This window comes from Budorcas taxicolor, chromosome 11 (genome assembly GCF_023091745.1).
Source record: "Budorcas taxicolor isolate Tak-1 chromosome 11, Takin1.1, whole genome shotgun sequence".
In the NCBI taxonomy this organism is placed as follows: Eukaryota; Metazoa; Chordata; class Mammalia; order Artiodactyla; family Bovidae; genus Budorcas; species Budorcas taxicolor.
Window position 1 is genome coordinate 119,369,928 of NC_068920.1, and position 24,269 is coordinate 119,394,196.

Consider the following 24,269-nt stretch of genomic DNA (forward strand, 5'->3'; position numbering starts at 1 on the left):
TGTCCCTGACAAAATAAGGAGAGCTTTAAGAAACACTATATTTAAGTTTGGAGGCTAATGGATACATGTATGTGTATTGTTGAGTCCCTTTCTGGTTCGCCTGACTCTTATCACAATATTGTTGACTGGCTTTATCCCAATACAAAATAAAAAGTTAAAAAAAAAAAAAAAAGACAAGCTATACTTAGGCTGGAATTTGAAGGTTAAATTTGGAATCTGAAACTTCCAAAAGGCTACTGAAGGAGAATAAATGAAATATTGTATGACAATAAATTAGTAAAAGAATTAGTGTTTCTTTTTTACTATTAGATGACGTCTCGAGAAACAGAGTAACAAAAATTTCCCCTCAAATAACTTAATTTACATACTGTGCTCTAATTATTATGATAAACAAATGAAAAAATATATGCTTTTTCTAAACTAGAATTATAATATTGGCATATGCATAGAAAAACACATGCACATAAAAAGAGAACCCATGGTAATGACCTGTGACTCTGGGGAAGGTTCATTTGTATATTCTTTTTCGCCACATCACAGCTTGCAGGATCTTAACTCCCTGACCAGGGACGGAACCTGAGTCCTCAGCAGTGGAAGTGCAGAGTCCTAATCACTGAGCCGTTAGGGAATTTCCTCAATTGTACATTCTAGATATTTTTAGTAATTATGTACTTGAACAAATTTTTTTAAGCCAGTTATTTAAAAATCCCATATATGAGTATATGATTTTATTTTTCTATCAGTAACAACTCATTGCTCTGAAGTTTCTTGAACAGGTATGAGGTAAGCTGCTGTCCTCAAATGATTACAAAATAAGGAACAGACTGAGTAAAAACTTATCTTCAACCTTCCCCAGTTCAGTTCACTGACAGAAACAGTGGAAGGGCAAATACTGATTGTATGAACAGCAGAATCCACAGTCAAAAAGACTTAATTTTATTGCTGGCTGTGCTGGTTATCGTGCCACTTTTGTTCAACTCCAAACCCACCATACTGTGAACTTGCTCTGCCATTATAATGGCTGGTAAATTTCTCCTCTGCCAGCTGGCTTTCTTTTAAGTTTGTCAATCTGGGATACTTGAGAGATACCTTACGTCCTTTTTCTTTTGTTTGTTCTGGGGTTTGTTTTTTTTGGGTTGTGCCATGCAGCTTGTGGGATCTTAGTTCCTGACCAAGGATCAAACCTGGGCCCCCGGGTGGTGAAAGCATGAAGCTCTAACCATTGAACCACCAGGGAATTGTTTGTTCTGTTAACACTGTTCCAGAAATATTTTAACCAGATGAGGAAACTGATTTCAGAATCAGTAACAGAATGAGTTCCTCAGAGGCCTAAACTCCAGTTCAGCACGATCCCATCTATAAGCTTCTCACTTCTGGTAGCTATAATCTTCTACATATATTCCTCAAAAATATGTGATATTGCCTGCATTACCTTAACATTCCCTTTTAATTTATAGCCCTTCAAAACATGGGATTCTCTGGTGGCTCAGTGGAAAAGAATCTGCCCGCCAATGCAGAAGTCACGGGTTCAATTCCTAAGTCGGGAAGATCCCCTGGAGAGGTAAATGGAAACCCACTCGAGTATTCTTGTCTGGGTAAAATCCCAGATGGGGGCTATAGTCCATAGCTAAGCTAAGCTAAGGCACTTCAGTCGTGTCCGACTCTGTGCGACCCCATAGACAGCAGCCCACCAGGCTCCCCCGTCCCTGGTATTCTCCAGGCAAGAACACTGGAGTGGGCTGCCATGGAGTCACAAAAGAATCGGACACGACTTAGTAACTAAACAACTCCGAAACATAAGAATAAAACTACTTCTCGATTTTAAATCTACTCTGTTGGAATACCTAGTGTAGTTTGCTTTTCTGAATGGATCCTCCATTCAGCACAAAAATTACTGAGACCAACTAATGAACTCAACCCTACAGTTAGATAACATACAGAATGGCATAAAATTCACGCTGCAGTTTGGATGATGAACTGAAAAGTTTTACTCCTTCGTAATTGCTACTGCTTTAAAATGAAGGCATAACTTCTGCTGTGAGGTCATACTGTGGTGATCTAGGATAGCATTTCATAGATATCAGTGTTGTTCACTTTGTAAAAACAAAAATAAATTCTCTTAAAAGACGAGTGTATTACTACAGTTTAATGGTAACATTTCTACTTTACCTCTGTTAATCTTGGTATATGAATACCCTTAGCATGATCACCAGCAGCCTTTCTTGACTTGCCAGGCCACGTTCTTTTCCTATGGCTTTCTGCTATACCAGACCAGGCAAAGACATCATGATAAGCTAAATCCAAATCGGATGGATCTACTGCAAACTGGCATATTAACTTCAGCAAGCAAGCAAGACAGTCTAGCTGCCACTGTGGATAAGAAGAAAATGTTATTTACCTAATTTTCATTAATTTCGCATGGCCACTATACAAACTGAAATTAAAGACTAGAAAATGAAAATAATTATAGCTAGTACTTAATCCATGAGGTAATGAAATTTTTCCTGTTCATGTATTGCAGTTAATAACAACCCAATCTTACAAAAACAGACACTAGATAACTAAAATGTGTATTCAATTAAATAAAAATGATACCTGTATTTCTATCATGAAATAATCATACAAATGTATATAATAACAAGATATAAAAAAACACTGCTTGGAATGAATTCAAATATTAAAACTATTAAAATACTTTACCTATAAAATTAGCATTAAGGGCAAAAATATTAGATGTCTCTCCACATTAAGTGGCATATACTCTAATATTTGGGAGTGAAAACTATACTCAATAATTTGATAACTTTTCAATTGAAAATTTGCATTTTACAAATGTACATGTAAAATAAAATAAGTATCTCATCAATAAAATACTGCTTAGTATGGAAAGTAAAATTTCTAATTGATTTAAAGCTCCACATTAAAAATTTTTAAATAAAACAATTCCTTCAAATAAATAAGAACATCATCTATGTGCGAGAGCTTTCTCTTTAATGGTCCTTGTTCTCCTCTTTTCCTAATACGGCTACTAAGTGTTACAACTATACCAATATACCAGGAAACACAGCAATACTATGTAACTGATTTTTCAAGAAAAGTATCACAAAATTGCAGTGAGGAAAAAAAAAGTCTTCACACAAAGGGTGCTAGAAAAATTGGATAGCCATATGGAAAAATAAAACTTCAACCTCATTTTACATAAAATACAAAAGTTAACTCAAAATATACCACAGATCTAAATGTAAAAGGTCACAATAAAATTTACAGAAGAACACATAGGAGAATATCTTTGTGACCTTAGAAAAAAGGTTTCTTAGCTAGGATTAAAATTGAAAACTTCTCTGCTTAAAAGACACTGTAAATATAAAGAAAAGACAAAACACAGATTGAACGCAAATATTCTTAACACATACACCTGACCAAAAAAACTTGTCCAAATTCATTAAGGAAAAAAAGTCTTACAGCTCTTTACTAAGAGAAAAAAAACAAAAACCCCAAAGAAAGCAAAACAAAAATCCCCAAGATATTTAGAGACACTTTACAAACGAAGATAAAAAACATGGTCCAAATGAAATGTTAATGGGGAAATTTATAACTATGTTTACATTAAAAAAAAAAAAGAAGGATCTCATTAATCGAACTTTCAGTTCAGTTCAGTTCAGTCGCTCAGTCGTGTCCAACTCTTTGCGACCCCGTGAATCACAGCACGCCAGGCCTCCCTGTCCATCACCAACTCCTGGAGTTCACTCAGACTCATGTCCATCGAGTCAGTGATGCCATCCAGCCATCTCATCCTCTGTCGTCCCCTTTTTCTCCTGCCCCCAATCCCTCCCAGCATCAGAGTCTTTTCCAATGAGTCAACTGAATCGAACTTTAGAGGTTAACAAACTAGAAAAAGAAGAACAAACTACAACCAAGGTTAGTAGTTGCAGAAAGGAAATAATAAAAATCAAAACAGAGATAAATAAAATAGGGAACAGAAAGACCTAAAGAAAAAAAATCACTGAAAATCAAAGCTAGTTCTTAGAAAAGAACAAAATTCACAAACGTTTAGCTAGGAGGACTAAGAGACAAGAAGAACCAAATTACTAAAATCAGAAATAGAAGTGGGAACATTTCAACTAATTCTACAGAAATAAAAAAGATTTTAATAGAGTACTACAAACAACTGTTATGTCCCCAAACTCAATACACTATACAAAATTAACAAATTCCTAGAAACACAAAACTTACAAAAACTCAATCAAAAAGAAAATCTGAATAGACTTATAACTAGTGAGGAGATTGATTCAGTTATCAAAAATCTCCCAAATAAGAAAAGTCCTAGACCTGACAGCTTCACTAGTAAACTCTAACAAACATAAAGAAGAACTATTGCGAATAATCCTCAAACTTTCCCAAAAACTGAAGAGGGAACTCCGTAACTCATTTGATGAAGCAAGCATTAACTCTGATATCAAAGCCAGACAAAAGACACTATAAGAAAATTATAGGCTAATATTCTTTATGAATATTCATGCGAAAGTCTTCAACAAAATATTAGTAAACAGAATTCAGCAATATAGTAAAAGGATGACCAAGTGGGACTTATTCTTAGAATGCAAGGATAGTTTGACATATGAGCACTGATCAATGTAAATACTCCATATTAACAAACTGAAGGAAAAGACTACATTATCTTGATTACTGCTTTAAAAAGCATTTGACAAAATTCAACACCCTTTTATGATAAAAATACTCAATGAAATAGGAGCAGAAGGAAACTAGTGCAACATAATAAATAAAAGTTATACTGATAAACTCGGTGAAAATCATACTCAATGGTGAAAGACTGAAAGTTTTTCTTCTAAGATCAGGAGGAATTCAAGGACAATTGCTTTCATCACTTCTATTCAACACCACAGTGTTAAGTTTTGGCCTGAGCAATACACAAGAAAAATAAAAGGCATCAAAATTGGAAAGAAAGAAATAAATTTATGTTTGTGTTAAAACTAATAAATGATCTCAGCAAAGTAGAAGGATACAAAGTCAAAATACAGAATTCAGTTGTACATGAACAATGAACAATATGAAAAGGCAATGACAGAAACATTAGGAAGAATAAAATATCTAGGAAGGAACTTAACCAAGGAGCTGAAAGAGTTCTATAATGAAAGCTAAAAAAAGTTGCTCAAAGAAATTAAAGACAAATAAATGGAAACATATCCTGCATTTATGGACTGGAAGACTTAGTATTAAAATATCAATACCATCCAAAATCACTGCAGATGGTGACTGCAGCCATAAAATTAAAGGACACTTACTCCTTGGAAGGAAAGTTATGACCAACCTAGATAGCATATTCAAAAGCAAAGACATTACTTTGGCAACAAAGGTCTGTCAAGTCAAGGCTATGGTTTTTCCAGTGGTCATGTATGGATGTGAGAGTTGGACTGTGAAGAAAGCTGAGCGCCGAAGAATTGATGCTTTTGAACTGTGGTGTTGGAGAAGACTCTTGAGAGTCCCTTGGACTGCAAGGAGATCCAACCAGTCCATCCTAAAGGAGATCAGTCCTGGGTGTTCATTGGAAGCACTGATGCTGAGGCTGAAACTCCAATACTTTGGCTACCTCATGCGAAGAGTTGACTCACTGGAAAAGACTCTGATGCTGGGAGGGTTTGGGGGCAGGAGGAGAAGGGGACGACAGAGGATGAGATGGCTGGATGGCATCACCGACTCGATGGACATGGGTTTGGGTGAACTCCGGGAGTTGGTGATGGACAGGGAGGCCTGGCGTGCTGCAATTCATGGGGTCACAAAGAGTCGGACACGACTGAGAGACTGAACTGAACCATCCAAAGTGACCTACAGAATCAATGCAATCCCTAACAAAATCCTAATGATGTTTTTTGAAGAAACAGAAAAATTCATTCTAAAATTCACAAGAAATCTCAAGGGACTCCAAACAGACAATCTTGAAAGAAAAGGACAAACCTGGAGGACTGACACTTTCTGATTTAAAAACTTACTACAAAGTTACAGTAACGGACACCAAGTGAAGTACTGGCATAAAGATAGCTTTAAAAAAAGGAATGGAACTGAGAGCCCAAAAACAAACCCTCATCTATATGGTTAAATGATTTTTGATAAGGATGCCATGAACATTCACTGTGGCAAAAGGAGTCTTTTCACGGAAAGGTGGTGGAAAACCTGCATCTCCACATGCAAAAGAATGAAGCTGAACCTTTATCTAACACCATATACAACAACCCAAAATGAATCAAGGATCTAAATGTAAGACCTAAAACACAATAAAATCTTGAAAGAAAACACAGAACCAAAGGGTCATGACATTGTATTTAGCAATGATGTCTTGGAGAGTATACCAAAAACTCAAGTAACAAAAGAAAAAACAAAAAACTTGGACTTCACGAAAATTTAGTTTGTGAATCGTAAGACTATTCAGTGTCTTTTAATATATTGAGAGATACATTATGAACAGTGGATCTCCATCAATCTGAAAGCAATCTATGTCTTAATCAATCTAGCCATCTCAAGTGTTGCCAAGCTACAATGTGTGCCATATGGTAGTAAATTTTTCTTAATACTTCATAAAAGTATCCATAATTTTAAAGCAAAACAGAGAAAATCTTTAGCACATGATTACCTGTAAACTTTATTCAAAGCAAACACAGACATTTTTAAGCAAAAATCCTATGAACAACACATAACTACTCTAAAATTTTTAAATTCTCTCACTTTGCCTAAGAACTAAAAGGCACCTTATAATTCTGAAAGAGTAGTGAGAAAACAAAAACACAACAACAAAACACAGCAAAAGATATCTGTGTTTTAAAAGTCAAAAAACAACTACTATTGCAGAGGTATTTATTCTAAGAAGGAAAATATCTGTAGCAAAATATGTAAAATAAAAATGGCAAAGTAGTATTGAAAAAAATGGTAAGATTAACAAAACCTTAACAGACAGCAATACATGTCTCAAAAAGTATCTATTTTTTAACATACTGGATGCAGCAGCACTCGATAGTAAATCGAGAACATCTGACTCCTGGACTCTAAAATAATTCTAAAATACAAGTACTAAGAAATTAATTTTTGAATGCAATGTTTGATAATGCTATTCTGCTTTGCTGGAGGTCAGGAAACGAGCATACCTTCCATTTCAGACAAAACTAGATTATGCAGTTTTGTCCATCATTATGAATTTTAAAATATTCCACAAGTAAGCAATTTTAGTTTCCTAATATTATAGGACAGTGCTTCTTCAAGTTAACAGCAATAAGTACTATTTCCTACAACTTCCATTTTGTTAAAGATCAATAATTTTGTAAAATACTATTTAAAAAATACTGTGTCCATGTCCAACTGCTATAAAAATTTCTAAAGGCTTTCTCTCATATTCTGTACCTATTTCATTGCAGAGCAGTCACAAATGGTCTGGAAATACATTTTTGAGTAGTGCTGCTTATAAGGAAAAAATGGTCAAACCAAAACAAAGAATATTTTCAAAAAACTAAAGACAAAACAAGTTTTTCTTAAAAATCATCCCAAATTTTAAGACTATATAAACATTAATATATAACTTATCAAGCTAATGAAAAACTGTTCATGAGTTATAGTTCAGCACCATTAATATTAGCACTTAAAATTTGTACAGAGTTGACACTGAGAACTCTTACTGCATAATTAGCTCAACAGATTCCTTATTTTTCCTTAAATTTATTTCCACTGTACTTCATACTCCTTTACTACAACAAAGTTTGCAGCAAAAGTAACACTTGCAAGTGGTTCATGGATTTGGCTTATAGAAGTGGCAATCAGCTACTGTAACTGGTTGAAAGGGTGAATTTTCACTTACCACAGTCCAGGATTCCTGCTCTTTCGGCTCTAGAATTCCAGAATTAAAAATTTCTAACAACTGTTGAAGTCCTCCAGCGGCAACAAACTGTAAGCAATTGAGAGAGTATGGTAAGAGGAAAGCAGCTACATAATGCAGTAAAATCTGTTTTTTGATTCAGTGACTGGATGTGTGTGTAAGTCAGTGTGTGTGTAAGTAAAATACCACATATTTTTCACTTAGGAAATTATTCTTTGGCTTAAATAACCAATATAACTTGTATACAATAAAGTAACAACAGCTAGCTAATTTTCAAGAATTTTTTGAAAAGATTCTTACAAAAATCTATATACATACTTTGTATTCCATTAACCATTTAATTTCAGGCACTGGGATGTCCTAACACAGTATTCTAATGAAGGAAAAAAAAAAAAAAGTGCTAAAAACAGAAGCACCAAAGCCTTAAATAATCTCAGTTTACTAATGTGATTAAAGTAATATATAATTGAAAAATCATGCTTTATTTAAATGGTACATTACTTTAAAACGGTAATTATGGTACCTACTTTTGGTACACGAGATCAATTATTTTTACCAAGACACTGCAAAACATGTATAATCAAACCTTGCAACTCCAGGAATTTTTACTGTTTTCCACTTGATCCTCACTTGAATCATCTGAATCTGGATAAAGATCACTATAACTTCCCTGTGGGAATAGCAAAAATAAATAAGGAAGAGTGACAGGAGGATTAAAAGATAATGTACTCTGGAATTTTGCTCCAGAGAGAAAACAAACATTTGATGATAATAATGGAAATGCAATCACCGTTGACTCTCTCCTTATTCTTCGGTTAGGTTTTCCCAGTGCTTCAATAATTTCCAGGGCATATAACAGCTTGTGAGCACTTTTAATTTTCAGCAGTTCTTTCCAATTAAGTCCATCATTACTCTTAAATTAAAAAAAGAAAAATACAGGTTTCTCAAACCAACTTACTAAGAGAACCACACCTCCTCCCCAGCACCCAGGGGCAGGGGCGGGTGGTGAAGACTAAAGAAACTGACACTATATATAAAAACTCAAATGTTACATATACAAAGGGCAACTATATCACTGGAACTAATCATATGCTTAAAATACCAATTATTCCTTAAATTTTGCTACAATTAATACACAATAGCAGCATAGGAAAAAAATATATCTGTTATCCTCCAAAACAGTTGAGGTACTTTATCATCTTCTGAATAAAAAACACACAGCCTAACTGAATGTGTCTACTTTCAAGGATACAGCAGTGCAGTGTGTATTTAATATTTATGTGACACCTACTCATTTTAAAAGTCATATACAAATACATAAACTTTAAAGTATTATTCTTTTCTACTCTCAATTTATAAGTGCTATTCACACTTAATATGCATGCTGGACAATGTTATTCACAGAGCTACAATGAGTCATCAACTCCCATTTTCTAGGCCCAATTTCTTCACTTTTAAAGCATTCAAAATACAGAGTCTTGAAAAATCACCTTAAGTGAAGTTGCTCAGTCGTGCCTAACTCTTTGCGACCCCAAGGACGGTAGCCCACCAGGCTCCTCAGTCCATGGAATTTTCCAGGCAAGAGTACTGGAGTGGGTTGCCATTTCCTTCTCCAGGGGATCTTCCCAACACAGGGATCGAACCCAGGTCTCCCACACTGTAGGCAGACGCTTTACTGTCTGAGCTACCAGGGAAGCCCTGAAAAATTTAATACATATTAATATTTCCAGAGGCATGACCTCACATGTATTAAGTATTAATATATCTTTGTAAAGATGTCTGTTAAAATTAAAGATTTTTAAAAGTTCTATAATAAGGGGTTACTAAGTGCGAGTACCAACAGAACACCTATTGTTTAACAGCTATCTTTAATTTTAATAGACATCTTTACAAAGATATGTTAATACTTAATACATGTGAGGTCATGCCTCTGGAAATATTAATATATATTAAATTTCTTTGCCTCCCTTTTTCTCTATTTCTACCAGTTGCCGTGTATAAGCAGCCAAAATAAGCACTTATGCAAATATCATTAAACCATAGTATTTTCTCTAAATGTTACTTTTTGTTGTCAAAAACAAAGCAATATTCAGAACATACACTAATATGAAAAAACACTAATATAAAGGCAAATTTACTGTTTACAGAGATAATTTTATAGACCATCCTTACCTTATATTTAGCCCATATTACTCAAGCTCACTAATAATTAAATATATGAACTTTAAAATGAAGTGGCACTTTTTAACCTATTAAATGGGCAAAATTTTACTGAGGTTACAGGTTAACAACCAATCTCATATACTACCAGTAGAAATGTAAACTGGTATCATCCTCCAGGGAAGTAAAAATATTTTGTGAACTTACCTGTTCATCTGAGATATTCTGGAATGCCATCAACATGTTAGGACATGTAGGAAGAAGCATCAGTAGTTCCCATACACGCCTAGAAAGGTTTTCTGCATGAAGATGAAGTTCTTCACATCTTAAGCTCTACGAAAATAAGAATAACTGTTTATTAAAACAGATCAGTTTTTTAATTAATCTAAACTTAATTTCAATCTGCATCAAATTACTATCAAGTTTGATAATATATTAAAATTTCACTTTAAAGTGAGAATAAACCATTTGTTATACAGTAAAGTTAGTTATGTCAAAGCAGTGGTTTTTCAACTTGTTACTGAACACTTTTCTAGGAAAAGGTGACCTGCAACTCTGGCCACTTTCCTCAGAAAAACTTTTCAAACAGAAGTGAAAATGTTTTATGAAATCATCCAAATAAATTTCAATCAGACTATCACCTATCTCCTCTTTGCAGGCCACTATTCCAAGAATGACAAAAAGTTGATTAATTAAATCCTTGACCTTCCATTTGGGGAAAGAGTACACCTGTTTCTCTTATGTTCCTAATCCATATCTTGTATTTCAATCTCAGACAAGCAGAGATAAAAGAAAACAAACACTTTTAAAGAACCTACTTTTTTCCATTATCACTTGTTAAATTGGAATTGTCTAAAGTACGAGATAACAGTATGCTAAACAATATTACAAAAAGTATTAAGAAAAAAAGAGTCGGACAAGACTTAGTGACTGAACAAAAACAATGTAAGAAACCGGCAAGTTTTGGGGGTTTTGTGTTTTGTTTTGTTTCTTAATTAAAGAACAACCCTAAGAGGTAAACAAGCAATGAAAGCTAAAATTTAGAGTTTTGGAATTTTCCAGAGTGTGAGTTCGTACTCATTATTTTACTATTAGCTGCTGTCACATAATGATTTTGAGGTATTCACCCAGCCTAACAGATGCCAACGGAGTATCCTTACACATCTACAAAAAATAAAAACTCAGTTCTTTCTGAATAATGGTATAAAGCTAATGTACTTTGAAGGTAAGAGAATTTTAGAGATGGAATTTCAAGATAAACTTTGCTTTACACAGGGTATATCATGAGAAACACTGGGCTGGAAGAAGCACAAGCTGGAATCAAGACTGCCGGGAGAAATATCAATAACCTCAGATATGCAGATGACACCACCTTTATGGCAGAAAGTGAAGAGGAACTAAACAGCCTCTTGATGAAAGTGAAAAGAGGAGAGTGAAAAAGTTGGCTTAAAACTCAACATTCAGAAAACGAAGATCATGGCATCCAGTCCCATCACTTCATGGGAAATAGATGGGGAAACAGTGGAAACAGTGTCAGACTTTATTTTGGGGGGCTCCAAAATCACTGCAGATGGTGACTGCAGCCATGAAGTTAAAAGACGCTTTACTCCTTGGAAGAAAAGTTATGACCAACCTAGATAGCATAATGAAAAGCAGAGACATTACTTTGCCAACAAAGGTCCGTCTAGTCAAAGCTATGGTTTTCCCAGTAGTCATGTATGGATGCGAGAGTTGGACTGCGAAGAAGGCTGAGCGCTGAAGAACTGATGCTTTTGAACTGCGGTGTTGGAGAAGACCCTTGAGAGTCCCTTGGGCTGCAAAGATATCCAACCAGTCCATTCTAAAGAAGACCAGTCCTGGGATTTCTTTGGAAGGAATGATGCTAAAGCTGAAACTCCGGTACTTTGGCCACCTCATGCGAAGAGTTGACACACTGGAAAAGACTCTGATGGTGGGAGGGACTGGGGGCAGGAGGAGAAGGGGACGACAGAGGATGAGATGGCTGGGTGGCATCACAGACTCGATAGACATGAGTCTGAGTGAACTCCGGGAGTTGGTGATGGACAGGGAGGCCTAGCGTGCTGCGATTCATGGGGCTGCAGAGTTGGATACGACTGAGCGAATGAACTGAATGAAAAAAGAGAAGCAACCCACGTTAATACTGTTAGTTTAGTTGAAGAGAAGGCACTGACAGTTCTTCAGGAAAATAGAATTCATTCCTTTGTAAATACCCAGTTTGAAGAGAAGGAAGGGGAGAGGGAGGGAAACAAGGAAGGGACTAAAGTCTGCAGCAGATGATCTAGAGGGGAAAATAAAAATCTTCCAAGTGTACATAACTATGATCTAACATTGTGACTAGAAGGCCATACAACACCATACATAGTAAAGATCCATTATGTTTTTGGTAATCATCTTCAAGACTGAACCAATCTAGTACAACAAAGAAACTCCACACCATCAACTGCATACTGGTCATGATGTTCAATAATTTATCTGTCCAAAATGAATGTTTTCTCTCTGGTTTAGGCCTCACATGGTGAATTACGATGGGCTACTAACTGGTATGCCTACCTCTGGTCTTTGTTTTCTCTTGAAATAATCCTGCAAACTAACAACTGAACTCTGTGACTTTTTGTTGCTTTAAAATCTTTCATGATAATAACAATTCATTTTAATACAAATAAAAACCTCTTAAGGTCTTTTGTAGTATGGGTTACAATCTGTCTTTCTGTCCTTATATTTGAATTACATCATAATCACACTCCCAGTTTTTCAAATTTTTGTTTCTTCCTTATGCTCCCATAACACACTTCATAGATTACTAGCAGCCTCCTCAAAAACTCAGGAAGTTCTTATAATTATCTTTTATTTTTAAACTAGCCATACAATACTGGCATGAAGTAAAAGGTTATTAAGTATCACATAAAATTTAAAGGTGAGGAAATGTAGGTTTATGGACATCTATTATTATCAAGATTATTCTGGTTGAATAAAAAGGGGATTTCTTGGGAATTTAAGAGTGTGCCACCACAAAAGAAACCAGGTTATGGGGAACAGATGATTTAATTTGTAATTCATGAGCAAATACATCCTGGAAATGTAGAAAGAAGCCACTTAACATTCTTAGCAAAGAACTCTGTTAGCCTAACATAGAAAAGTCATAAAGGCACCAGTCTGCCAATCTCAAAATGATGATTCTTCCAAGAAAGATGGTCCCCTGAAACAGAATGGTGGCAGTGAAAATAAATTAAGAGGACAACAGGTCAAAACATCAGGTGTGGTAGACGGGATCAGGAGGGATAGACTCGCGTTCAGGAAGAAGAAAAGAAGAGATGGAGTCCAGGTTTCTGACTTGAGGAACTGGGTGGATTCCATTTCAATGAAGGAGAATGGATGCCTGTGGGACATCAAGTGAAAGTGTTAAGCAAGCAACTGAATGTTTAAGTTTGGAATTCAAGAGAAGTTTGGTCCGGAGAAGTGAGTTTGAGAGTTAGTACTGAAAAGCTGGTATTTAAAGTCAATTTTTTAAATTATTTATTTTTCATTGAAGGATAACTGCTTTACAGTATTGTGTTGGTTTCTAACCAAATAAAGTCAATTCTTCCTCCATGTACTACTTCCATGCTAGTACATGAGGTTCCTTATTGTTTTTTCTATCCCTGTCAAACAAACCTATTACCTTTAAAAAAAAAAAAATTAAGATATATGTCTTTCCCTCTGCTTAAAATACTTCAGTGGTGGACTTCCCTGGTGGGCCAGTGATTAACAATCCTCCTGCCAATGCAAGGGATATGGGTTCCATCCCTGGTCGGAGAAGATTCCACATGCCTCAGGGCGAATAAGCTTGTGTATCAAAACTACTGAAGCCCAAGGGCCCTAAGCCCAAGCTGCACAAAAAAAGAAGTCACTGAAATGAGAAGCCCATGCACTGTAACTAGGGACCAGCCCAGTTGTTTGCTGCAACTAGAGAAAGCCCATGCTCACCAACAAAGACTCTAAAGAAATAAATATAGATAAATAAATTAATAAAATTTGAAAACAAAACAAAACAAAACGCCATTCCACTGCTGCCCATTTTGAGTGAACTGGAAACAGCTTGCAATGACCAGCTTGGCTGTTTAACTTTTCATTTCATTTTTCCCTCATTTCACTCTCCCACTACCTCCTCACTCTACTTACTGGCTCCCAAACAATTCCCAGACCTGCCTAACTCCTTATTATCAAGGGCTTCAGCAATCAGTCTACTCTACCCAAATTATTCTTCATTCTCTTCATTTAGTAGCCTCCTTTTCATCTTGAAAGCTGAGGTTTATATGGTCTCTCTCAGAGATACCTTCCTTGACCAAACATTAATAATATATAAATGTTGTTGTTCTTCAGTTGCTCAGTCGTGTCAGACTTTTTGCGACCCCATGGGATGCAGCACACCAGGATTCCCCGTCCTCACAATCTTCCAGAGTCTGCCAAAACTCGTGTCCATCGAGACAGTGATGTCATCCAACCACCTCACCCTCGGCTGCCCACTTCTCCTCCTGCCCTCAATCTTTCCCAACATCAGGGTCTTTTCCAATCAGTTGGCTCTTCACATCAGGTGGCCAATCTGCCAAAACTTGTGTCCAATGAGACAGTGATGGCATCCAACCAACTCATCCTCGGCTGCCCACTTCTCCTCCTGCCCTCAATCTTTCCCAACATCAGGGTCTTTTCCAATCAGTTGGCTCTTCACATCAGGTGGCCAATCTGCCAAAACTTGTGTCCAATGAGACAGTGATGGCATCCAACCAACTCATCCTCGGCTGCCCACTTCTCCTCCTGCCCTCAATCTTTCCCAACATCAGGGTCTTTTCCAATCAGTTGGCTCTTCACATCAGGTGGCCAAAGTACCAGAGCTTCAACATCAGTTCTTCCAATGAATATTCAGGGTTTATTTCCTTTAGGGTTGATTGGTTTGATCTCTTTGCTGTCCAAGGGACTCTCAAGACTCTTCTCCACAGTTTGAAAGCATCAAGTCTTCTGTGCTCAGCCTTCTTTATGGTCCAACTCTCACATCCATAACATAACTACTGGAAAAACCGTAACTTTGACTATATGTACCTTTGTTGGCAAAGTGATGTCTCTGCTTTTTAATGTGCTAACTAGGTTTGTCATAGCTTTGCTTCCAAGGAGCAAACATCTTTTAATTTCACGGGTTTTGTCTACCACCAATCTCTAATGTCAAGTCATGGCAACTATGTCTACCTAAAACTGTTTACCTGTTAGTTTACTTGAAACTGTTGCTACTGCTAAGTCACGTCAGTCGTGTCGGACACTGTGTGACCCCATAGACAGCAGCCCACCAGGCTCCCCCGTCCCTGGGATTCCCCAGGCAAGAACACCAGAGTGGGTTGCCATTTCCTTCTCCAAAGCATGAAATTGAAAAGTGAAAGTGAAGTCACTCAGTCGTGTCCGACTCTTGGCGACCCCATGGACTGCAGCCTACCAGGCTCCTTCTTCCATGGGATTTTCCCGGCAAGAGTACTGGAGTGGGGTGCCATTGAATTATCCGTCTTCCCCACTGGACTCAATGAAGGCTGAAACTGTGTGTATTTTAATCCCTGTATAACAGTACTTAAAACAACATGCCTGGGATATTAGGCACTTAAATACTTAATGAATTAAAAAATGGATTCTTTGGTTTTACTGATATTTAAGAGATTACTGAGAAAATTATTTTCCACTCAACAAAGACAAAACAAGATTTTGTGAAAATAAAAGGATATAGTCACCTCACTATCTTCGACTGCCATTTTTCCTGAGGGTGGTTTAAATGATGCGAGCATCTCTAATAAATCAAAAAGAGTAGTTAAATGAGGTTCTTGTAAGAGCAAAAGCATTGGAATGTTGTCCTTTTGAGGAGGTGGTAGGCAAGATGCTGGCAGTTGAACACCTTCCCCTTTCCGTTCTCTCCTTGGTGCACCCAAAGATACGAATACCATCTATAAAAACAGGAGCAACAGAGGGGAAAAAAAAACAACATATAGTCAGACATAATAAGTTTTTGGTTTAATAAATCTGTGAGGTAGAAAATAACTTCCCTTAAAATTTTAACAAAAGCACTTAAGACTGATTTTGAACTATACCTCAACTAAACAACTACTGACTGTAAGTCAAAAAATGATTAAAACTCAAACCACATTTATGTTTACCTGCATATCCTTAAAACCAAGCTCATGAAGTGCTTTTTCATCATAATCTGTTGTTAATTCATGTCCAGAAGAAATCATCCTGACAGGTCCCATAAGGCCTCCTTAAAAAACAGCAGAAAATGAAAGTCAACTTTTTGTAAAAGTTAATTTATCTGCCAACATGAATACATGGTTATAGCAATTAATACCACTGGACATTAAGCTTAAATATAATTCTTGAGCAAAGTGGAAACGGTGCTAAGTATGCTTCCTGCATAATTTGCTATTTTCCGAGGTTAGCCTTAGAAATTCTAAGAAAATCCTCCTTTAGCCCCAGTCTAATTAGATCAATTTCTGCTTGCTTAATAATATAAAAAATTTACAATTAAAAAACCACTAGAGCTTTCTGAGAACCTACAGCATTTCCCCTCAGTAATACGTGAGACTCAGATCCATTAATGCTTTAGTTCACAAGAAAGTGGAGAATGAAAAAGTTGGCCTAAAGCTCAACATTCAGAAAACAAAGATCATGGCATCCGGTCCCATCACTTCATGGGAAACAGATGGGGAAACAGTGGAAACAGTGTCAGACTTTATTTTTGGGGGCTCCAAAATCACTGCAGCCATGAAATTAAAAGACGCTTACTCCTTGGAAGGAAAGTTATGACCAACCTAGACAGTACATTCAAAAGCAGAGACATTACTTTGCCAACTAAGGTGCGTACAGTCAAGGCTATGGTTTTTCCTGTGGTCATGTATGGATGTGAGAGTTGGGCTGTGAAGAAGGCTGAGCACCAAAGAATTGATGCTTTTGAAGTGTGGTGTTGGAGAAGACTCTCGAGAGTCCCTTGGACTGCAAGGAGATCCAACCAGTCCATTCTGAAGGAGATCAGCCCTGGGATTTCTTTGGAAGGAATGATGCTAAAGCTGAAACTCCAGTACTTTGGCTACCTCATGTGAAGAGTTGACTCACTGGAAAAGACTCTGATGCTGGGAGGGATTGGGGGCAGGAGGAGAAGGGGATGACAGAGGATGAGATGGCTGGATGGCATCACAGACTCGATGGACATGAGTCTGAGTAAATTCTGGGAGTTGGTGATGGACAGGGAGGCCTGGCGTGCTGCAATTCATGGGGTCACAAAGAGTCAGACACGACTAAGCGACTGAATTGAACTGAACTGGATCTGCATGTATTTAAAATGATCCAGTTCTCTCTTCCCAATTATTACCCATCAAAACTAAACAAAACAGAATATAGGACACATATAAAGTTCTGGCGTGAAATGAAAAAGATGAGCTACAACATTCTACATTACAGTAAATTCAATGACCTCAATAGATTGAGACATTTCTAGAATGCATAAGTCCTCTTTGCTGCCTACGTCTTCATTTTCCACCATCATCCGTACCAAAATATGCTTTAGTTACCCAAGCATGTTCTTTCTTGCACCAGTATGTTCCTGTCTCAAGGTCTGCTCCGCCCCAGAAATTCACATGGATCATTTCCACAGTTTAAGTTGTTCACAAAATGTGAGCTCTAAAAGGCCTTCATCCTAAATCTAAAGAGCTGCATCTCACTCTTAACCCCTTACTCTGCTTTATCATCTTTTATAGCACTTATTAATATCTGATATGATATTTAAGTTGTCTCTCATTAAAAAAAAAAAGTTCCACAAGGCACATATGTATTCCAACATTAGAACAGGAGGCATTCAAATTACTGTTTAATCCATGAAAAACAATTTAAACAAAATGCTTGATAGAGAAAGAAAATTAAGTAAAATGATGAAATAGCTCATGAATAAACTTAAGTATTGTTAAATTTTATTAACTTCATGTAGGCAAATTCCATTGGATAGGCACAAAAATAACTACTTTCAGTAATGAATGAACCAGGACTACTGCTTTCCATAATGACATTCAACATTTTAAAAATATATTTTCCTTCCACTCCAGGAAATTCTACCAGAAAATATTTCTGGTAAGGAAAATGGGTTCCTCTAGTAAGAGTCATTTCAATTATTTTTCTTAAAGTATAACTGCACCACAATTGTTAATTATTGTGTAGCTAAACCTGTGATTCTTACCCTTGGGCCTTCTTGCCATTTCTAAACCTAGAAACCCTGGTCCTCCCAGTGGTTTGATGAATATTCAATCCTGTATCTTCTAAATATTCCTATAGTTATTGGGTATGTGCACACGCATGTGTGTGTAAAAAGAGACATTGAATTCACCCTGATTATTAGAAAGAAACAGAGTTTTTCTTTCTGCCCGAAGAATATTTCTTTGTTACCTATTGTGATTTACTTCACAACTCTTCAAGAGATCATAATGTTGTAGTTTTTAAATGTAGATTAGCTAATATTAAAATTTATCTATTATCCTTTAAATCTCTCAGAGCTTATAATAGATATTGTTTTGTTTCTTACACAGTTTATTATTCAGAGTAGTTTCATCCAAGTTAAAGTAAAACTTCATTCAGATTTAGGTAAAATATATTAAGAAAGAAATTAACTTGGCATCTCTACAATATTTTGTACACAGAAATGCTAGGTATAATCACTTATTCAGGTGTTCATTCATATATCTCAGAAAGTTTTATTCTCATATATTACAAAAACACAGTAATGAAGAGTATCATAACTAAGGACTTTCCTAGCAGTCTAGTGGCTAGGATCCAGTGCTTTCACTCCTGTGGCCCTGGGTTCAATTCCTGTTTGGGGAGATTTCACAAGCCACGTGACCAAAAAAAAAAGTACCCTAAATAATGTTTAAAAAATCATTTCAAAGTACTTGACATCTTTAGCTTCCTATTCATCATCATATGACCTGCAAATCATCACTGAGTTCCTTCTTCTGATACTATTTTATCTAAATCAGTTATTTAGCAGAAAGTAAATGCTTAAGAAAAACATGAGCTACTACACAGAACAGAAATTCTATACTAAACCTTTAATACTTTGGTAGATTTTTATTAAATTTCTATGTTATTGAGATAATCTAATACAATCTATAACTTGATCTTTTTACAACAGTTGATAAAATATCCTTAGTTGTGTTGGACTGCTAACATAATACAGAGCTGATTTGCTTCCTGGTTCCTTCTAAATTCCCTAAGCATGCATGACTTCACTCCAAAATACACCTAAGATGGCTAGTACTTTATTTAGGATTCAGGTTTCTATTTGATATGTGAGTTAGGCTTATACATTGTGTACACCCTTTAATTATAACTGGTAAATTGGTTTTTAGAGTTAACTGAGCAGCTTTCTATCTTCTACTACTTTTGAGAGGATTTTTAACCTAAGAACTGCTTATTCCTTAACAGTTCTGAAAAAAGTTGCTATCTTTTAAAAATTCAATATCTTAATGCAGCAAATTGGAAACAAAAAACAAGGAAGGAACAAGAAAAGGAAACAAGAAATCTTAAAAATTCTTAGGTTATGATGCTATGTTATACCACACTCATCTACTTTTTAAGCCTCTGGAACTGCAATGAAGTAAATTGTTACAATTCTACAACTATCTGACAGAGAAAAAAGGGAATAGATAATACAGGTTTGCAAGCTGGCAATCAAATGAACTTACAGTAACCTTCAAGACCTGAAAAAGATAAATCCTAAAGCAGACACAAAATTATAATCTATAATCTTATTTACACTGATTTGGCAGAGGAACAAGATCAACACCTGATAAAGAAGGAAACGGAGAGTGTGAAGGAAGGGGTAGAAAGAGAACGAAAAGAAAGAGAAAAGGGAAAGGAAAAACAGCACCTCAGTGATCTATGAGGCACTAACACTGCTAAATTTCATCTGCTGCTGCTAAGTTGCTTCAGTCGTGTCCAACTCCGTGCAACCCCATAAACGGCAGCCCACCAGAGTGCCCCGTCCCTGGGATTCTCCAGGCAAGAACACTGGAGTGGGTTGCCATTTCCTTCTCCAATGCATAAAAGTGAAAAGTGAAAGTGAAGTCACTTGGTCCAGAAATTATGGTGAGACTAAGGGGGGAAATTTTCTTAAAAAACATATAATTGCTAACCTTTTTCAAATTTGATAAATGTTACAAATACACAGGCCTAAGAAGCTGAACTAAATCCAAACTGCATAAACATAACAAGGCACATTAATAATCACACTGCTGAAACTCAATGTTAAAGAAACACATTTAAAACCAAGCACAGTTAGGAAGACATATTATATATAAAAGATAAGAAAACTGACAGACTTTCAGTCAGAAATTCTGCAAGCCAAATGATAACTGGAAAATTTTTACAAAGTTCTGAAAAGAAAGCATTTCTTTACCTAGAAATCTATATCCAGTGAAAATTTCTTTCAAAAATGAAGGCAAAACAAACTTTTTATTCAAACAATAAAAGCTTGAGAAAATTAGTAGATCTGCAATATAAACATTTTCAAGCGAAATTTACCAGAAAGAAGAAAAAAGATAAATGGAAATTTCTCAATCTAAACAAAAGGAATGAAGAATGCCAGGGCAGTATATATATATGTGTGTGTGTGTGTGTATATATATATAAGGTAAAAGATGAGATAAGGTTAACAGAAAGTAATTGGTAATTAGCTAAGCATTCTGATTAAAACGCACACACCGTCACTCTGGATTTTTAAAGATCCAATAATTAAGGGAAAACACATTAATATTCTCAAAAAAATATGTTAAGATATCAGGAGTATGCTGAGAACAAAAAAAAAAAGAGAGAGAGATGTCAGATATTAAAAGCATCACTGCAAAAATGAAAAACTCAAAAAAACTTCAAAATAAAGTTGAGAACATATCTCAGAAAGCTAAGACTCAAAGAAATGAAACATAGGAAAGAAAAAATAAATAAATTAGAAATAGTCCAAGAGATGAAACATGTAAAGAATTTCTAGAAAGAAATGATAAAACAGGACACGGAGAATCAGTAACTCAAGAAAATTTCCCCAAACTAAAGGATACAAGTTGCCAAACTAAAAAGGACCTCTGAACATAAAGTACCCATTACAGTTGCTGAAAATAGATCCATACTCAGGCACAGTATTGTAAAATAGGCACAAGAAGGTTCAGTAAGCCCTGGAAAAGGGGAAAAAATATTAACAGCATGTGTAAAAACTACCAGAAATCAAAATGGCTTCACAATTTGAAACAGCAACAGAACCACGAAGTGCATTAATATGCCTAAAATTCTGCAACAAAATTATTTCTGACCTAGAATTCTATACTCAGCCAAATTACCATTTAAAGTGTCAGAAATATATTTTCAATCATTCAAATAATCTCTCAAGAAGTTACTGGATAATCTGCACTATATTCCAGTCAAATAAAAAAAGTGAACCAATAAGGAAGGTATGGGATATTGAAAACAGAATAGTCAACACATGAGAAAGACAAAGAATTACAAGGAGGATGATAATGGAGAGCCAACTACTGTGAGTTAGATGTGGAAAACAACCGATAGGATCAGTGTGACTAGAAAAACGTATTCCTGAGGGCCAAAAGAGCAAATCTCTGCTATTTTCACAATACCTTCCCTGTCTAAGGAAGGAATGCAAAAGTGAACGGGGCCGAGGATCTTTATCTCTACTCGGACTGTCAAGTTTCTACTCTCACCTTCAAGTCCTATCATCACAGAGACGAAACTTCATTTCGAATAAAAAGATCAGAAAAAGAAAAGACTGTTCTGTTGAGCATTTCAGCATCTTGTCAACATCATAGCACTTAAGATATGTCTTCCTTGTGCCAAGACCTAAACTTGAGAACTTTCCCACTGGTAAACTTCGATGAGGCTTTGTAATACATCTTTTGGGATTCCCTGGTGGCTCCAGACAGTAAAGAATCTGCCTGCAATGCAGGAGATCTGGATTCAATCCCTGGATTGGAAAGATCCCCTAGAGAAGGGAATGGCTACCCACTCCAGTTTTCTTGCCTGGAGCATTCCATGGACAGAGGAGCCTGGCAGTCTACAGTCCACGAGGTTGCAAAGAGTCAGACAGGGCTGAGCAACTAACACTTTCACTTCTTACTAAAGAGATGAAAGTATACCATCTTTAGCTTGCATTTTCTGTGACCCTTTGCCTAACAAGCCCATACTCCCTTTTCCTTAATCCATCAAGTTTCTCTGTGCTTATGTTTCACAGAACTAAATACATCCTTTAAGAATAGATACACTGGAGGTAAAACTATGAAGAATATTAAAAAAAAAAGTCAAGATAGTGTTAAGGGGAAGAGGAAACGATGACATCAGGGAGGGACACACAACTAGCTTCTAATAATGTTCTAGTCCTTATTCTCGGTGGTAGGTGCATTGGTGGTTCATTTTATTATTACTCATTTCATATTTTCTTTATATACGTTGCAATGTTACAAAAATATACTTTTTGATCTGAAAATTTCATAACTAGGTATTTAGCCAACTCCTGTCAGATAATGTATGTATTAAGAATACTCTGTATAACACTATAAAATCAAAAGAAGGGAAACTATTTAAATATCCCTTAATAGAGAATAGGTAAAATAAATCATTTTAAGCTGAAACTCCAGTACTTTGGCCACCTCATGTGAAGAGTTGACACATTGGAAAAGACTTTGATGCTGGGAGGGATTGGGGGCAGGAGAAGAAGGGGACAACAGAGGATGAGATGGCTGGATGGCATCACTGACTCAATGGACGCAAGTCTGAGTGAACTCCGGGAGTTGATGATGGACAGGGAGGCCTGGAGTGCTGCGATCCATGGGGTTGCAAACAGTCGGACACGACTGAGTGACTGAACTGAACTGAAAATAAATCATGGTACCACCATACTACAGGCAATATATAGATCTTAAAAAGAATGAGGTAATTTTCTGTGTTTAACTATATGGAATGTTCTCTAAGATAATAAGCACAATGAACAAGGGATAGAAGAGTATAAACTGAAGGCTTACTATACTTGTGTTTTAAGTACATAGCTGACTCCTGAACAACACAGGTTTGAACTGTACAGATGCATTTATATGCAGGCTTTTTTCAACAGTAAATACTAGGGTACTACCTGATTCCCAGCTGATGGAATCCACAGATGCAGAACTATGGATATGAAAGAACATCGGGTATGAAGAGCCAATCATAAGTTATACATGGATTTTTGACTGTGCAGAGGGTTGGTGTCCCTAACCCCCATATAACTCAAGGGTCAAAAAATATCTTGTTATCTCTTGAAAAATATCTAAGAAAATCTGCCTCAGGAGAAGGGAAATGGGAGATTTAGAGACAGGATCAGAAGGGAGACTTTTCAACATCTATTCTTCTATCAAGAATACTCACTAATTATTTAAAAACCGTTTAACATCCGATATATTTAAAATATACATATGATTTCATCTTAAGCACAATGTAGTAAAACTGTTGGCTCCTTACTAAAAGAGACGTAACAATTATCACTCTGCACACAGGGAGGTTAAAAGTCTTAAAAAGAAGCTTTTAAAACTTCAAGATTTTCTTCCGCTATGTTATCAATCAAAGTGACATTACCAGGTAGGCATTTTAAAATATGTATTTGGCCTATTTTCATTCTGACCTTTAACCTGTAAGTAAAATGTAACAGCTTTTCTGGTTGCTCCTCTGAATAGCCCCTATTTTATGTGCTATGTAAAGACACTAAAAGGGAGTAATCAAATATACCTTTCAGGCCCACACGAAAATTCCTTAATATGATACTTTTTTTGAGGGAAGGGGAGATGCATAGGTGGGAACTCAATGATGTATTGTTTTCATACACTTCAAAAAATATATCAAAATAGCAAAAAAAAAGAAAAAAAAAACACCCCAAAAACTACTGAGTAAAACTGGGTACTTAGAGAAGCAACCGACTCCAGTACTCTTGCCTGGAAAATCCCAAAGACAGAGGAGCCTGGCGGGCTACAGTCCATGGAGTTGCAAAGAGTCAGACACGACTTGAAGTGACTAACACTTTCACTTTTAAAGTTGGGTTCTAGGTAGTATATGGACACAAACTTATTAATTCCCACACTGTTTATCAAATAACCTACAAAAGCAGATTTTTTTTTTTTTGAGAAAAATGAGTACAAATGTT

At 36.1% G+C, this 24,269-nt stretch overlaps 1 protein-coding gene across 1 annotated transcript in view; it reads right to left on the bottom strand.

The window, feature by feature from the left end:
* The window catches only part of USP34 (ubiquitin specific peptidase 34), a 173,595-nt gene that overhangs the window by 74,886 nt on the left and 74,440 nt on the right, over nt 1-24,269 (bottom strand). Inside the window, 7 exon segments of the mRNA XM_052649828.1 lie at nt 2,170-2,370; nt 7,859-7,945; nt 8,463-8,546; nt 8,667-8,789; nt 10,244-10,369; nt 15,802-16,011; nt 16,222-16,322. Coding sequence (XP_052505788.1) covers nt 2,170-2,370; nt 7,859-7,945; nt 8,463-8,546; nt 8,667-8,789; nt 10,244-10,369; nt 15,802-16,011; nt 16,222-16,322 — 932 coding nt within the window.